The sequence below is a fragment of the Chelonia mydas genome, chromosome 27 (assembly GCF_015237465.2).
Source record: "Chelonia mydas isolate rCheMyd1 chromosome 27, rCheMyd1.pri.v2, whole genome shotgun sequence".
Classification (NCBI taxonomy): domain Eukaryota; kingdom Metazoa; phylum Chordata; order Testudines; family Cheloniidae; genus Chelonia; species Chelonia mydas.
Genome location: NC_057860.1, coordinates 15581078 through 15598277, shown reverse-complemented (window position 1 = coordinate 15598277; position 17200 = coordinate 15581078). Strand labels below are relative to the sequence as shown.

The 17200-nt window shown below is 42.7% G+C and overlaps 2 protein-coding genes across 12 annotated transcripts in view; one reads left to right on the top strand and one right to left on the bottom strand.

Annotated features, from left to right (window-relative positions):
- NBR1 (NBR1 autophagy cargo receptor) overlaps nt 1–4556 on the bottom strand; it is a 29152-nt gene extending 24596 nt beyond the window's left edge. For 3 of the 5 annotated variants that reach the window (XM_037886738.1, XM_037886739.1, XM_037886742.1), the window contains exons 1-2: nt 3895–4031; nt 2281–2391 (exon numbers count right to left, since the gene is read on the bottom strand). In XM_037886738.1, the coding sequence (XP_037742666.1) occupies nt 2281–2391; nt 3895–4005 (222 nt within the window). In that variant the 5' untranslated portion in view covers nt 4006–4031. Of the gene's footprint in view, nt 1–2280; nt 2392–3894; nt 4252–4433 lie in introns of those variants that run through there. The other 2 variants (XM_043536967.1, XM_037886740.2) reach the window with 2 other exon arrangements.
- A 17-nt stretch (nt 4557–4573) lies between these two features.
- BRCA1 (BRCA1 DNA repair associated) overlaps nt 4574–17200 on the top strand; it is a 55372-nt gene continuing 42745 nt past the window's right edge. For 6 of the 7 annotated variants that reach the window (XR_005223544.2, XR_006287687.1, XM_027835006.3 and 3 more), the window contains exons 1-6: nt 4624–4781; nt 7337–7436; nt 13236–13289; nt 13643–13723; nt 14237–14325; nt 16139–16284. Coding sequence is in view for 5 of the 7 variants with exons in the window: in XM_027835006.3 (XP_027690807.2) it covers nt 7357–7436; nt 13236–13289; nt 13643–13723; nt 14237–14325; nt 16139–16284 (450 nt within the window). In the remaining 2 variants the exon portion in view is untranslated. Of the gene's footprint in view, nt 4782–7336; nt 7437–13235; nt 13290–13642; nt 13724–14236; nt 14326–16138; nt 16285–17200 lie in introns of all 7 variants that reach the window. The other variant, XM_043536963.1, reaches the window with a different exon arrangement.

The window sequence follows — 17200 nt, the reverse complement described above, 5'->3', positions numbered from 1 at the left end:
TGAAAGCTGAGTTTCTTATACTGTAGTTTCCTGAGAACTTGAGCAACTCTCCAGTGAAATAACTACAATCAGCGTAGCGGATCAGGACAATAAATGCAGTTGTCCTCAAGAATATACCCCAGAATCAGCACCTTTGAAAAGTGGTCTCAGCACTCCTAATAGAATCCCCCTCTGCAGGTTTATCATTGCCATTTTATCAATAAATTATCTGCAAAGCTCCCAGTTGAGAAACTGCAATACTGAATGTTTTGGAGCATCTGCCCCAGCACTCAAGTATCTCAGTGGAGCTATAGGAAGCACTGCAAATTGACTCATGTCCCTCACTCCCTGTGTGAGTAGGAGATGGGAGTACAGACCTGATGGTCCTGTCCTTTCCTTCCCTTTAGAAGCATCTAAATAGCTTGTCATGCCAATAAAGTATTTTGAATCTGAACTTCAACTCCTCCCAGAATATTACAGTGCAGCTCTCAAGGGAGTTAGAGCTGTTTAGTTCCTGAATACAAGGATGAGTGAGAGCAGTGAAGCAGGGCCCTCTCCCAAGATGCACCATTCAAAGACCATAGCCAAGTCTTATATAGTGATTGAAAGTAGAGATATAAGCGGATAACTGCCCATTATGTCAAGAAGAACAAAACAAATCAAACAGGAAAAAGATGGGGAGTTATTGCAGGTGGAAAAGAATCTGGTGCATTATTTCTGCTATGGCTAATGGAACTGTGAACTCTCCCAGACAGCTATCCCAGTGAAAGCATTTAACTAGAAAATGTTGGAAATGCAAATCCAAGCTAACACTTTTCAGTGGCCAGTCACCTAACATATGATATACGGATTGGTACAAGTGATTGTGAGAGTCTACACGCACAGCTTATATGCAAGATAAACACTTGCGTCCAAAAGGTAAAACAGTCCATAAAAGAGCACTAACATAACAAGAAGCTGATAACTCATGTTAGCATTTCCACTGCACCTCAGAACAAAGATCAAGTTTCAGGAGAACCAGTCAGAGCCAAGGCAGAGAACCATTAAGGTACATTATTTCCCTACGTCTATTTTGGTAGGGAAGAGAATTAAGAGGCTGAGGACAAGTCAGTGCATTTGATAGTGGAAAAAACCTAAATTTGAATCCTTAGTAATTGTTAGTGCTGTGGAAAAGAACAGGATATGGACATTACCTCTTACTTTCAGACAAGCCAAATGAAAGATTCAAACTTTCACAATAAAATATAATTTCACCCCAAAACTAGCTAGTTGCAACCAATTTTAGAAAACACAATCAGTGATAAAAGGGGGTGAGATTTAGAGAGATGAAGAGACAAAAAACAGATGATAGCATGATTATGACTCCTAAAGCTGCAAAGGAAAGGGAGAGAAACTTCATTTTTAAAGTTTTCACCGATTAATCAAACATAAGAACTTCACTATGATTTTGAAATAACATAACCAAATTGGATTAGTATTCAAGGCAACTTGAGTTTTAGATTAAGTTTACTAAGGCCATGTCTACACTGTATCAGCCATGTGCTCCTAGTGTGGATGCAGTTTATAGCAGCAAAGCTGCACTTTTACCATACTGCCACCACTAAAGAAAACAAAATACACCAGTAAATGTGCTGTTTTGCCAGTATAACTGCATCTACGCTAGGGGCTTCTATGGGCACAGCTACGTTGGCCAGAGATACTTCTCTTCACACCCCTGACCAACACAGCTACGCCGGCAGAAATATGTAGCATAGACATAGCTAATAGCTTAATGAAATCTAGAGGACCCTGTGTTTAACTGCATCAATAAAACGAACTTTAAGAACTTCTTCACAGTGGCAATTATCTATTTCAGTGGTTCCCAAACTTGTTCCGCCGCTTGTGCGGGGAAAGCCCCTGCCAGGCCGATTTGTTTACCTGCTGCGTCAGCAGGTCTGGCTGATCGCCCGCGGTTCGCTGCTCCAGGCCAAAGGGAGCTGCTGGAAGCGGCGGCCAGTATGTCCCTCAGCCTGCGCCGCTTCCCGCTGCTCCCTTTGGCCTGGAGCAGCGAACTGCGGCCACTGGGAGCTGTGATTGGCCGAACCTGCGGACTTGGCAAGTAAACAAACCGGCCCGGCAGGGGCTTTCCTTGCACAAGCGGTGGAACAAATTTGGGAACCACTGATCTATTTTAACATTCCCTTTAATTTGCTTTTCTCAAAAGAAATACAATTGCCTATATTAAAAATAAAAGTTCTTTAATTCCTAGATTTCTATGAAAGTTTAGTATACAGGATCCATCAATACAATTACAAAACTCACCATGGCTTCCACATCACCCCAGGTAGTGTTTGATGAATCTGAAACCAGGAAACTCTGAGTCTCACCTCTAAAAGTCACACTGAGGTTTACCTGGGGCTCCATGCTGTTGGGCTATGGAAAAAGAAAGACTGTTACCCTAAAATATGTTAAGACATTTCAGGCCAAATCCTCTTCTGGGGAAACTGAATGCAACTCCACTGACTTCACTGGAATTGTGAAGTTAGTCCTTAATATTTAAGGTTTGAACAAAGATGGTTAAAACAACAAAGGTGATCCTAATTGAAATGCTTGCAGCACTTTTGTTAGTCCAGAAATTAACAATACTTTGCCTTTAGAAATGACAGGTTTGCTCACACAAAGGACACACGAATTTTCAGCCATTTCTCTTCACAAATCGGCCACCCAACAGAGAGTTCAACCAGAGTCTTGGCTCCATGTCAATCCTGGAAATTTGCTACACCTCTTCCAACAACTATTTACATTGCAACCTAGAGTCAGGTGACTAGCAGCAATTCCTTCTCTCAGTCCTCAGTGGGCTAGGATGTATTCATGATTGATTGATCACACAGCTGAGTGCGTGCATCACTGCCCTTTCAGGCAATGTCCACACAGCTTTTCTCTGTGCTTAAGGTAACCAAGTTTTTCTGACACTCTGTTTTTTAGTCAATACATTTGTGAGAAGCAGGAAACAATATCTAGGTTTTGCAGAACCTACATTAATCCCATTTCAGTGTAGCAGCCATGTTAGTCTGTATTCGCAAAAAGAAAAGGAGTACTTGGGGCACTTTAGAGACTAACAAATTTATTTGAGCATAAGCTTTTGTGAGCTACAGCTCACTTCATCCACCGAACGCATCCGATGAAGTGAGCTGTAGCTCACAAAAGCTTATACTCTAATAAATTGGTTAGTCTCTAAGGTGCCACAAGTACTCCTGTTCTTTTTATTAATCCCATTGCTGCTAGAGCCTGCTTAGAGCATCAGGCAAGGCGGCCTGCGGTCCGGGAGTCCGCTCCCAGGCCATATTTCCAGAGCAAGCTGCCCTACAGCCGATGCCAGCGGTGAGAGGGCTGCCCAGCTCCTCGACAGGATTTAAAGCCAAGGCCACTCCTTTCAAACCCGGACGCCCAGAACCCAGCTTTCAGGAGCTGAGCGGTCTCTGGGACAGCAGCGACCAGAGCTCGGCACCCACACAAGGCAGAGAGGGGGCCTGACTCCGGGGGAGGGACTCGCTGCCCGCGCCCATAACGCGGGCCCGCGGGCGGCCAGGACGCGAGAGCGCAGTGCTCTGTCCGTGCCCGCGGGCCGAAAGCGGTGACGGCCTAGGCAGAGGGTACAGAGGCAGCTGGGGACAGAGGGTCAGGCCGGGCCCGGGGCAGAGCTGGCCGGGCCGAGGGGCCAGTCAAAACCCGCGGGCCGACCGGGCCAGGCCCCGGCCGGACAGCCACGTACGTTGCTGGGGGTGACGCTGCCAGCCAAGGGGCGCGGACAGCCCGGGGGCCTGCAGGGAGCGGGGCCCGTGACCCGGCCCGGGCACGGGCGGCGGGTCGGGGAGCCGGCTCGGCGTTCAAGGGTCTGCCCCGGGGCCGGGCCACCCCGCCGCTGGGGGTCCTTACCCGCCTGCGGCCGGTCCCGGCGGGGACGGGGAACCGCTGCGCGAGACCCTGGGCAGGGGGAGGCTCCCGGCGCCGCTCGCTCCTCCCTGTCGCGAGAGAGGATCCTAACATGGCGGATTCACCTCACCTAGCCCCGCACCGTTTACCGCCGCCCGATTGGTCCGCGCGCCTGCCACTCACAACCTTCCTCCTTCTGATTGGTCTCCACCATGAGGGGTGGAGCCACGTTTTTGGGGACCACAACAATAAACAAGGCGGGAGCGGGAGGCTGGGTCCGGGGCGGAGCGGTTTCCAACACTCTCCACTTCCGGGGTGAAGTGCCGCGGCCGGCGTGCAGCCGCCTAAGGACGGCAACTCCCGGCATGCACAGCGTCGTCTCCCCAAAGGCCAGCGCCCGACGTTCACCACCTCCCCCAGAACCGCGACTCCCAGGTTACTTCACTCTGGCTACTACAGTTCCCAGCATACACCACTCCCCAGAGGGTCTGACCTGCGCAGTGCATGCTGGGAGTCGCAGTCCTTGTTGGGGCGGAATGTACCTGCTAGGCTGGGCCTAGCTCCAAACATGGCCCCGCTCGGTGAGGGAATCCAGGCCTGCTCGAACGCCAGGCCTCGCAGCTCGCTTTACGCCCGTGACGGAATAAACAAGCCCAAAGGTCACATGGGGCAGCACAGCCAATCAGCTGCTGTTCGTCTAGCCTACGTGACCCTCACTTCCGGGTGCGCGAACAGTCATGTGGTTGTAGTGGAGCCAATAAGGAGAAACTTTTCTCCCCACGTGACGCGAACTCAAGCGTGTGATTGGCTGTTTCGGTGCGGTGGTTTCCTAGGTGATGGAAAGGGCGCGAAATACCTTCAGACCGACCGAGGAGTGAGAAGTTTGGAAAGTGAGTGTGCGAGAGGAACAGGGGTGGGGGAGGGTGTCAGGGCCGGAGGGGGTGTGTGGGGTGGTGGGCAGGGCGGGGGGGTAATGCCTGGGATGGGGGAAAGGAAAGAGGCAATGTATGGGGCGGGACGGGTAAGCCCCAAGCTGGCAGGGCTCGGGCGTGGGAGTGCATGTGTGGGGTAGGCCTCAAACTGGTAGGACTCATGGGTGGGGCAGGGCCTGGGGCAGGGTAGGCCCTTAATTGGCAGGGCTTGTGGGTGGCACAGGGCGCAGGCAGGGTTTGGGGATGGAGGTGCATGTGTGGGGCAGGGCCTTGGGGTGCAGGCCCTAAAATGGCAGGGTTTGGGGATGGAGGTGCATGTGTGGGGCAGGACCCGGGGGTAGGGGGTAGGGCCCTAAACTGGCAAGGCTTAGGAGCTGGGGGGGATGTGCAAGGCAGGACCTCTGGGGGCTAGGGGAAAAGCTGGTGCAAGGGGTAGGCTTGATTCTGGCAAGGTTTAGGGTGGGGGATGTGTGCGGCAAGATCTGGAGGGATAAGCCCCTAGCTGACAAGGTTTGGGGGTAAGGGGCATGGCGTGACAGAGCCCGGGGTGTAGTGAGTAGGAGCAGGAGAAAGCTCTGTCTGGGGAACCATTACACTCTCTTGGTTTGGCTGCCTGGGGCTATTGTTTGTCTGAGGGAGGACCCTCACTGTTGTGGTTCTGGGGTGTCGACACACTCATTCTCTTTAAATGAGGGGCTGTTGTGATTGCCCTTGGGTTCTTGGGTTTATCCCTTGGCTTTATCCCTCCTTTCAACTGTTCTGTTTCTGAGGACAGTGCTAGGCTGTCTGCCTCTTGTGCTCTCTCTCGTTTTCAGTGTGGCTGATTCTCCCTTGGGTTTTTCTGTGTTTACTTTTGTCCTTGCTTCAGTGTAAATTTAAGACATTGCTGCCCCCATCTGTCTGAGCTTCAGAACTGAGTCTATGCAATAATCCCTTTCAAGTGAAAAGTCTCAGACCTGGAAACTGCCATCCTTGAATAAGGTGGCACAGAGTGTCCTTTTGTTTCAAAATCTAGATCTGATCGTTCAGGCTAACGCTAATCTGAGCTTCTGCAAGTGTCACCTGCTTTTGCTGCTGAGTGCTCACTGTGACTATATCATGTTTTGTTTCTGGTTTCTAACTGCACATCATTTGAATAGCCCATACTTGTAAGATCTAAACTGATTTCATTCAGTTTTGATTTGTATACTCTTGCCCTGATACTCATAACTCCAAAAGCTGATTTTATTCCTTGTGTGATCTAATAGGTTTTCCAGATTCCAACTCTACTATGTCAACTACCATTATCAGATAATTTATCATGCTTTCTGCAAGTTAATGTAAGAAATATTAAATGTTTTATGTAAATCTATGGATATTTAGCTTTTCGTTAGTTCTGGAAACTGTTCATGTGCAAGGCCCTGATCCTGGAAGCATGAGTCAGTGGAGCTCAGGATTGGGCGTCCTCACAACTAAGGCTATGTCTACATTGCACTTTCATTGGTAAAACTTTTGCCAGTCAAGGGTGTGGAAAAAAATCACACCCCTGATCAACAAAAGTTTTACTGATGAAAAGTACCAGTGTGGACAGCGCTTTGTCAGTGGGAGACGCTCTCCTGCCCACAAAGCTACCCTCGTTGTGGGTGTTTTTATTTTGTTGGCAGGAGAGCTCTCTCCAGCCGACAAAGAGCAGCTACACTGCGTACCTTACGGCGGCATGGCTGTCGTGTCACAGCTGTGCTGCTGTAAGGTGCGCAGTGTAGGCATAGCCTAAGATACTTGTGCATACCCTAACCATTTCCTGCTTTGACTGTTACAGTCTCCTTTTCTTGACGTGCACCTCACCCATTTCTCTTCTGTCCGAAATTCAGTTGACAAAATAATTTCCTTGTTAGTTGCTATAACAGCATGTTTCCCACAACTCTGAAAGCCCTGTACTTGTTCACTATCCCTCTGCATATTAAGGTCAAATTCTGACCTTCAAGACTGAGATTCAGTTCCTCCCTATATCTTTAATATAGTCTACTTTCATGTCCTAATCTGTTCTGTCCACCAGTGATGCCAGCTTTTGACTTCTCACATAAATCTCTGCTGTTTTCTGTGCTGCCTTCTGTGTCTAGAAAACTCAGCTGAAACCTATTCACTAAGGCATTACCCTCGCTGAATCCAGGTCCCTCCTAAAGACTCACATCTGCCCCGAAGCCTCAAAGAAATAAACTAAGTCATAGTTTAAATGAAAGCTTGAAAAAAAAGTTGTTCATCAAGAAGTGTACATGAGTTCTCTGAGTCTCCATATGATCTAATTTCTGTTACTTTACCCCACACTACTCTATTCCTCTGTGGTCAGCTTCACATGTAATGTCAAGTCGAAATTGTCAGTTATAAACTCTTTAGAGCAAGGATCCATCAAATTCTCTGAGGAGCCTAATACATGCTACATAGTACATATTAATGTAGTAATGGTCACATTGCAGGCAAATGTGAATGAGAGATTATGCGCCAGAATAAATTGCAATGACATTTCTTTTTTGTAGATTGTGTTTGGAATTGAGGAATGGACTCGTCTGTGGCTGCCATTGGAGATGTGCAAAGTGTGCTTTTGGCTATGCAGAAGAACTTGGAGTGCCCAATATGGTATGTCAGGGGAATAATCTGGACTTCATACTACGCAGTGAATTATGACACATTGTTTATTAACTTTTTTTTTCTTGTATTCAAACACTACTTACTCTACGCACAGCCAGAAAAACACACAGAATAGCTGGGGCTATTTGGAAAATGAATATTTGGGTTTTGTGAGGTCCAAGCATTCCGTATCTCAGAGAGCTTATTGAGAAAATATTTGCATCTGCTCGGATCTAAGCATAAAGAGTTAAAAGCAGCACCTGGATACATGCAACAAACGTGTTCTAACAAATCCTGCCTTTATTAAGGAGGAAGCATGAACCTCCCTTAACTATTCAGTAGTGGGGGGAAAAAAACTGGAACTGGCTGGATCCAAGTGCTGCTTGTGAGAGAGCCTGGATCCAGCCTGTTTGTCTCTACACAGGGTACATAGTCCTTTAAAACAAGCAGGATGTTAAAATGTTAAGGGTCAGAGTTAAAGCCAGGAAATTCAGAATTCTTGATGAATTTAGGACAGACTCTTAATTTCTAAGAACCACATATGTGGTAGATTTTGCATTTAATAGCAAACAGTTCAGGGATGAAAGGTCTGAGTTGAGTTTTAAACAAGCTTAACATCTCGCTTTTGCCCCAGTGACTAGAAAATGAGGTGGCCTAACTGCAGTGGACATGTTATAGTATAATCTCTTCCATTGTAAAACCACAGTGTAGAAGACTCTATATTCTTTATGACTATTCAAGTGTCACTGTACTACCTCTTCTGGAGCATTTAGGATGTAATAATGCTGGTGCTTCTTTGGTAAGTATCTGAATCACTGCATGATTTGTTATGACAATAAATAGCGAACCATTTGAGAGCGGCGAAAATTAAAAGCCAAAAATTTAAAAATTAAAATTAAAATATTATTTAAAATTTAATAATTATTTTATTAAAATAAAAATTAAATCATAATTGCTCAGAGAGAAAATATAATCCAACACAGTTGTCAAGGTTTTGCTTTCAGGTTTGCCTGGTGCTCATTTTCTACCCTGTTCTGTCCTCCATATGTGTATGGAGCTCCTTAAATGACGGTAACAAAAAGGAGTCCGGTGGCACCTTAAAGACTAACAGATTTATTTGGGCATAAGCTTTCGTGGGTAAAAAACCACTTCTTCAGATGCAACAGTACAAATGACAGTAGAATATCTTGTCTGAGGGGAGAGTTTTGCCCAGTGCAATCACCTACTCACTGATGGGAGAACTCTGAGAGGCAACATGGATTTGATTCTTAAAGCGAGCAGCATATTTGCTAAATAATAAGCCATGGAAAAATGCACAGTCTAACTTAAGAACCACTAAGCCAGAGAAATAGTGGATGGCAATACTAAAAAATACTTCTGGGATTTTACAAAACTTACTAAGCTCTCATGGTGGTAATTATAAAGTGAGCAAAAAGCTATGGATACTGTGGAAGTTGGGTCCATTTATTTTGCATTTTCATGAGAATCTAAGTCATAAAAGTGTAATGTTCTTTCTTTATTACTCTAGCAAATAATCAATTTTAGAAGTTAGGAGACTCATAAAAATTAAGGATGCAGGAATGAGAGTTAATGGTGATGCTGCTTTTTTGGCTACTATTGCTGTAGATTTTGCTATTAGCAATTATTATTTAGACTCTTTTGCAGCAGAAACTGCTTTATTTGCTTTGACCAAGTAAAAGTCATTTTGATGTGGCCTTTTAATTGGAGTCATTGTGGTACTTGGCAAAGTTTATATAGTATGTTGTTATTCTCTACATTATTCACTGAGTTCATTGAGCTGAAATCCATTTCTGTGGCAGTTGTTGAAAGAAGAATGGTAGCAGTGAACAGAAAATACTTAGCCTGTTCTTACATGCTGCTAATTTCTGAGATTCTGGGATTCTGAATGATCTGTCCTCCTGATGTGGATACAAGAACTGTGAAGCCCTTAAGGCTTTCGCAACATGACTCGGCCTGCTAACACCATGCTTGCCTAGATGTAGGACATTTTATCTAAATAAAGGGAAATTTTTCCACATGTTGAAGGTAGGTTGTACTTGCTGACTTTAAGATGGCTAAAGCATGGAAACTGTTCAAGTAAATCCATTAGGAGTGTGTCTCAAAGCCACAACAACAAAGGATTCAGGATCAAAAGTGAGTTAAAGTTTTGAAGCCAGTCCTGTCTTAAGAACAGCTGAAAGAGTTAAAATGATTAAAGCCAAGTTATTTACTGAATGTTTCTTTCCGCACCAGGTGGATTTTGCTACTGTAATTCCCTACTCCATGTATTTCTTTTATTTTTGTACTGAGGCTAGAGCAGATTTGACTATTTTGACCTTGTCTGCCCGTGCTCACAAGAAATGTATGATTCCAGCCAGTGTGCCATAACTTAGTTTTGAAAGGTAGCGGAAATGGAATTTAACTGTTATGCTAAAGGTCACAGTGTGGCAAAGGACTGTCCCCAGTGGAATCGTTTTTCTAATCCCTTTCTGATTTTCTTTTGTTCTTACTCCTTTCCCTCTGTCCTGCTTAGAAACTTATTTCATATCTTCCCTCTAGCGATGGTTGCTTTTGTGTGGGAGTGGGGGAGGGAAAAGGTGGGTTGGTGGTAGGACATCTTTGAAGTCCTTACTTCCTATTAAAACATAGTGTGTATTGGATTTTTAGATGGGAAATGGGGCGCTTAGTAATATCATTCACTGATTGGGCAGGTCCTGTCTTTATGAGCCTGCACCAATCCAAAGGTTCTTTATGAAACATGTCATCCTGAAAAATAAGATGCTGAACACAGTGCAATGAGCCATTTTAGTAAAAGATGTGGCAGAGGAGGAAATGTCTCTCTTAGCTTGTTAGTCAGTGTTTGCAAGACAAACTACAAGAATGGTTTCAATCCTGTTTTATTTGTTTGTTTTTGTTTTTTAAAATTATTATTTTGTGTTGGAATTTTCCTGTGTTCTGAGTTTGTTTGCAGGATGTCCACCTGTTTTGGGTTATAATTACTGTGCTGGAATGTAATTATTCCAGATCTGTGGTATTAGATGAGCATGTGGTACCCTAGCTAGAACTTGCTTCCCAATAACATTGATTTCTGCTCTACGTGCTGTATCTCAAAAAGCAGTAGGGTTGTATCCAAGCAGGGATCGTCTGTCTGCTTCAGAGCTTTGAGTTAATCTAGTCAAGACATGAGAACCATCATAATCATAAAAAGAAAAGGAGGACTTGTGGCACCTTAGAGACTAACCAATTTATTTGAGCATAAGCTTTCGTGAGCTACAGCTCACTTCGTCGGATGCATTCAGTGGAAAATACAGTGGGGCGATTTTATATACCCAGAGAACATGAAACAATGGCTGTTACCATACACACTGTAACGAGAGTGATGGTAACACCCATTGTTTCATGTTCTCTGTGTATATATAATCGCCCCACTGTATTTTCCACTGAATGCATCCGACGAAGTGAGCTGTAGCTCACGAAAGCTTATGCTCAAATAAATTGGTTAGTCGCTAAGGTGCCACAAGTACTCCTTTTCTTTTTGCGGATACAGACTAACACGGCTGCTACTCTGAAACCTATCATAATCATAGTGCACTTTTTGAAGAGTTTCCAGCACGGTGCAGTCTCTATTAATTAAAGTTGTGCAACTGGACTATTCAGTGCACAGTTTAGGAGTGTTTCTATGTTCCTCACAAACTCTAAGTAGCATCTGCAAGTCACGGTGTTCTAGGAGATTGGGTCTCATCTCAGCAGGCTAGAGGAATGCTGTCTAATTGGGAATGAAGCTGTTGGCCCTCTGGAAACTACAACCAGTATGGAATGTGACAACCCATCTCCCCAGCAACATGAGCTACTGCAAAAACATCAAACTTGTCTTCTGCTCTTTTCAGAGGCTCACCATATACTACCATCTCAATTCAAGGACTCAGTCCTAAATAGTTTGAGTCCAGGATATTTAAAAGATCCCTAAAACTCTAGGACGAGGACTGCAGATGAAAGCGCTGCTTCTCTGGTTCAGTGGAACTATCCATAGCAAAAATAAAGGTCATTTGTACAGGAGACAGAATTTTCACAGGGGGCTCTATCCAAGACTGGAACAGACTCCCACAGGAACTAAGAACAACCACAGTTGTTAGGGGGCTTATTCCTTCACCCACTCACTTCCCTGGTCCTTCTCGCATGAACAGAGAGCAACAATACCCGAAGTCCAAAGGTGCAAACAATTCGATGTTTATTGGGGTGAACTTCCAGCAAGCATGATTCCAGTTTCCTTCCTTAGTATCCTCCTTCCCAGCTCTGACACCACAGAGCCTTACACCTGTGTCCCTGTTCCCATTCCTGCCCTTAGCAAAACAGGATTCCAGTTTCCCCACTCCCATTCCCTGTTCCCATCTCCCCCTTTAGCAAAACATGATTCCAATTTCCTTACCCCCATTCCCTGTTCCCATCTCCCACCCACGGCCACCCCCTCCCACCCACGCCCACTCACTTCCTCATTGACTACAGATTATATAGTAAAACTTGAGTTCTGCTTAGCTATACCTTAACCAATCATTTTCCTGAAATTTAACTAACCAATCCTAACATATTGTAACATGATTATGTAACCAATTATATCCCACCACCTTAATTAGTTTACACCCAGCAAAATTAATTATACAGCAGACAGGAACAATCACAGAACCAGACAGAGATTATACAGACAAACAATAGCAAAGTGGGAACTATAATGACAAAACAATACAGAAGTGAGGATTTCACATCCCAGTATTGATAAGTGAGTTCTTGCCAGACAGGATGCTGTTTCCTTTTACATTTTCTAGGCACTTCCCTTTCTCTGGAGGTGATAGGCATTATCAGGACAGGATTGTATTCAGGACAGGATTGTATTCCTAACAGCCCAATAGCACCTTATTTCAATGTGACTAGTTTGGAATGTGAGGATGTGACCGGTCACTTCCCAACTTATGGCTGCCTCTGTTGCTTAGCCAAAGGCCTTAGCCTAAGAACAGGGCCTCAAACTGTCACAGTAAGAGAAGGCCCTTACACCAGCAGACAGTGATTTTGATTCTCTTTTGTACCTCTATAACTAGTCAAGTGATAAGAATACACCTAAATTCTTAGAGTATAGGCCTTTACAGACAGGCCTGAATATCTATATCCTAACAACAGTGATCTCCACCTTCTGCTATAAATGCAGTGTTCACATCTTTGACCTTGCTTTTGCTAATGTCAATACACAGCACAATGTACTTACATTCAATTGATATAAATAAATAATTTTTAAAAATAGAATAAACCACTCCACACACACAGTTTCCCCTTGGGAGAAAAAGATAATCACACCTGACAGATGCTAGTCATATCACTTGCACTTCTGGAAAATGCTCATATTGCAGTGATGGGGGCCACATAAAAACCTGAGTAGAATAGAATTGGTATAGGGAAGGCTTGTATTCCCAGTGTTTCCACAAGGGGTCAGAGTGGAAGAGGACATCTTTTGTAGCTGCAAAACAGCTTGTCCCTTGCCATGCTGAACTGGCATCTCCAGAAAGCATACCTTTTAGGTAGAGAGGAAGAAAGAAAGAAATTGCTTAGAAAAACTAATATTGTGCAATAGGCTTGCACAACTGGAAAACTCGGCCACCTTGCCTGGTGCCCAAACAAAAATTATGTTGAATATTCTGCTTTTGTTGGCAAAAATTATGTATTTTTTTTCTAGTTCAATGAAGTTTTTGCCTTTCTATCTTTATTTTTGTTGTATTGTCTTTTCAAATGTATAACTGTAAATATTTTTTTTTCCTCTTCCAGTTTGGAGTTGATAAAAGAGCCAGTCTCAACAAAATGTGACCATATATTCTGCAGGTGGGCCTCCAAACTTCTTCAGCACATAATGCTCTCTGAGCATACTCTCTCCTATCAATGCTAATGGAGTAGGCTACTTCATAAATTAATGATTAGCTATTTCAAGAGAAGAAAATCCTTTCCAACTGAGAACTAGTTGCAGCTTCGTAGACCATTTCAGAAACAATTTGCTCAATTTGGTTTAAACTGTGTAGTAATAATGTAGGTACTCAGCTTGACAATGACAGATTTGTACAGATATGAGATTATCCCAGCAAAGTGAAACCTATCAAAATGGGTGCAGCTTTTTAGAAAAAACTATTTCTTCTGTTAAAATGTATTACCAGCAAGATATTTCCTCTTTCTTTTAATAGATTTTGTATGTTTAAACTTCTCAGCAAAAAGAAAAAAGGCCCAGCACAGTGTCCACTGTGTAAGACTGAGGTTACCAAAAGGTAATGTACTCTGGGGACCATGGCGTTGGGGAGAGAGAGAGAAAGCAGATCCTGATTTATGCAAATGTCTTCACCAATAAGGAACAAAAAATTGAAAGAGTAGAAAAATAGGAAGAATTGTCCCTTAGCTTTTTCTGTGACCATCTCGAAAACAGCTGTATGGTTCAGAATCTACTCTTAGGAAATGTTTGTGCTGTAAAATATCTCAGATTTCACAATTGTTTAACCATCACAGGCAGTTTCTGTGCTAAAGCTATGTTAGAATAACTAAGTATAAAATTATAAGGATAATGTGTACCACCTCTTGGTTTATTATGAAGTGAATAATGCTTTAATTATAGTAATAATGGCTTGGGGAATCGAGCCTCTGCTCCTTGGAAACCGTGCATAGCACTGCCTCATTTTCCACATACCCAGTTGCATCCCCCTCCTACTTAGCTCAGATTCCCAGGGAACTAATGGTAACTTACCCATGCCTTCATCTTTGACACACATCTGTTGTTTTTGTTTCAGAAGTCTTCAGGAAAATCCAAGATTTAAGCAGCTAATTGAAGGGCTACTGGAAACTATCCATGCTTTTGAACTTGACACTGGAATCAAGTGTAGGTATTGCTTGTCTCAAAGGGCCTGCACTGATATGGTAAACTTTTGGGCATTTGTGTCAAAATTATATGTCCAATGCCAAAGTCACTATGGAGAACTCCATGGGGTGGGTTTTTCAGAAGTGTTTAGTTATTTAGGGCCGTAAGTTGTAAAGAAAGTCACTCGGGCACTTCTGAAAATCTCACCCCAGGACTTTGAGGACTGTTCTGTGTGTGGAATGACTGCGGTATCTGACCGTATTTTCAGTGTTCATCTGAGAGATGTTTGAACTTGTGTTAGCTAATTCTGTAACCGTGTCTAAAGTCTTATCCTGCTTCTTCTCTTTCTGATGCCCCCAACTCCTCTTACTGTGTCTTTGCTTTCTTCTATTCATTTTTTTTAACTAAACTGTGATATAATGAATTTTTAGCCTAATGAGACTGAATTGTGAATCACTACAATAATTACATTTAAATGTACACTCTCAGTCATGTTGTTCTGATATGAAACGATCCTTTCTAGCACACGGGAACTGGTAGACTTTTAGATACATATTTTTGTTCATATTTTGGAATAGGACTTTCTTATGGGAAGGTGTTTTGATATATGGAGTTGGACAGTTCCTCTCAGGTTTTTTAATTGTTTTGTGTCGCTTTAAAATTACTAGTGTTAGGCCCTGATCCGGCAAGCAGATCCATGTGGTCATACCGATTTGCCTGGGCTATTGGTTTTTAAGATTGGGGCTTCAGTAAATTAGTTTGTAAGGAATTTCTCATGAATCTAGGTTAGGGGTAGTTTTGTAGTTTAAAATTAATACTAATAATTTGTTCACTGCTAGTCTTAAAATCAATAACTTTCTTTTCTGGGGCTTGGAGCATTATGTACAAGATACAATTGTACATACAGGACTTCTGTTACTGTTGCACATGATGTATTAGTGTCCAGTTCATGGATATTTAATGGTTATGGTGGAAGAAAGTTTACATAAGTATGGCCATACTGGGATCTCTCTCCTGCCATCCATCTCCATCCTCTGACAAACAGAGGCTAGGCACACCCTTTCTTACCCATCCTGGCTAATAGCCATTAATGGACTTAACCTCCATGAATTTATCCAGTTCTCTTTTAAACCCTGTTATAGTCCTACTCTTCACAACCTCCTCAGGCAAGGAGTTCCACAGGTTGACTGTGTGCTGAGTGAAGAAGAACTTCCTTTTATTTGTTTTAAACCTGCTACTCACTAATTTCATTTGATGCCCCCTAGTTCTTATATTATGGGAACAAGTAAATAACTTTTCCTTATTCACTTTCTCCACGCTACTCATGATTTTATATACCTCTATCATATTCCCCCTTCGTCTCCTCTTTTCCAAGCTGAAAAGTCCTAGCCTCTTTAATCTCTCCTCATATGGGACCTGTTCCAAACCATTTTAGTTGCCCTTTTCTGAACCTTTTCCAATGCCAGTATATCTTTTTTGAGATGAGGGGACCGCATCTGTACGCAGTATTCAAGATGTGGGTGTACCATGGATTTATATAAGGGATATAATATAATCTTATAATATAATATTATCTTATATAATAAGATAATCTCCGTCTTATTCTCTCTCCCTTTTTTAATGATTCCTAACATCCCGTTTGCTTTTTTGACTGCCACTGCACACTGCGTGGACGTCTTTAGAGAACTATCCACAATGACTCCAAGATCTTTCTCCTGATTAGTTGTAGCTAAATTAGCCCCCATCATATTGTATGAATAGTTGGGGTTATTTTTTCCAGTGTGCATTACTTTACATGTATGTTTCCTAATATTTTTCTTCTATCATTTCTCAGTTTTAAACAGTCAGGATTTTTCTAAAAAACCTGTAGAAACCAATTCTACTGAGCTCCTGTGGAAGGAAGGTTCCATCATCCAAAGTAAGGGCTACAGAAACAGACAAAAAAGAATTAAAGAACAAGAGCAAGAAAGTCCTACCTTGGTAATTTTTCTCTTCTTTTTATTCTTAATCTCTCCTGCATCTGGAATATCTTCTGATGGCTAGTGATTTAGGAATGCAACTCTGAGTTAATTTAAATGAACCAAAATCCTTATATTGTGTTGGTTTTTAAATGACTATTTGACTGAAATAACTCTCCTTAAAGATGTTGCTTGAATAAAAGGGCTTCATTACTTTTTAATATGCAAGGTTGTAATGTATATTAATTGTTGCTGAAATTACTGCTATGAGGTTTTTTCGACTAATGTATAATGATGAATCCTAAATGAATAACTATTAAAAGGACATTGCAGACTTAAAAAAAACTATAAAAGAAAATTACTTGACATTGTAATAGCCCGTAATAATCTTGAAAAATAAAAACTTTTCAAATGTTGCCTTTCCACTTCAGTGTATGTCCTGTGAGAGCTGACAGTAGCATGAGCTTCTGTTGGATATTTTTTCTACTCCTGTGCAACTGGTGATGTTGGGGGAAGAACTGATTTTTGCAGCAGAGCTTTAAAAAAAACTTGTTTAGTTTACAGTCTACCTAGCCACTGTTTAATTTTTTGGTAGTAAAGTAGTGAATTTGAAGAAAATATTCTTGGCTATTTATAATCAAAGATATTTCCCAAATGGGTGGTAATTTTTTTGAGCCTAAGCTCGTTCCCAGGACCCATTAGGACGCTTGTCTGATCTGCCAAATATTGAATAAAATCCTATGCTAAATGTGGCAGAACTGTAACAGAAATGCTTTGAAATGTTAAATGAGTAAAAATTACATTTCTGCTTCTACACCAGAAGAATGTTTGTTAATTGCCTCTCAAATAAATGCCTCTCAAATAAATCGGGTAAAGCCACTCTCATGAACTGCACGTTAAAGTTCTGTACAGAGTCTCCAGATACAAACATTGTCCCT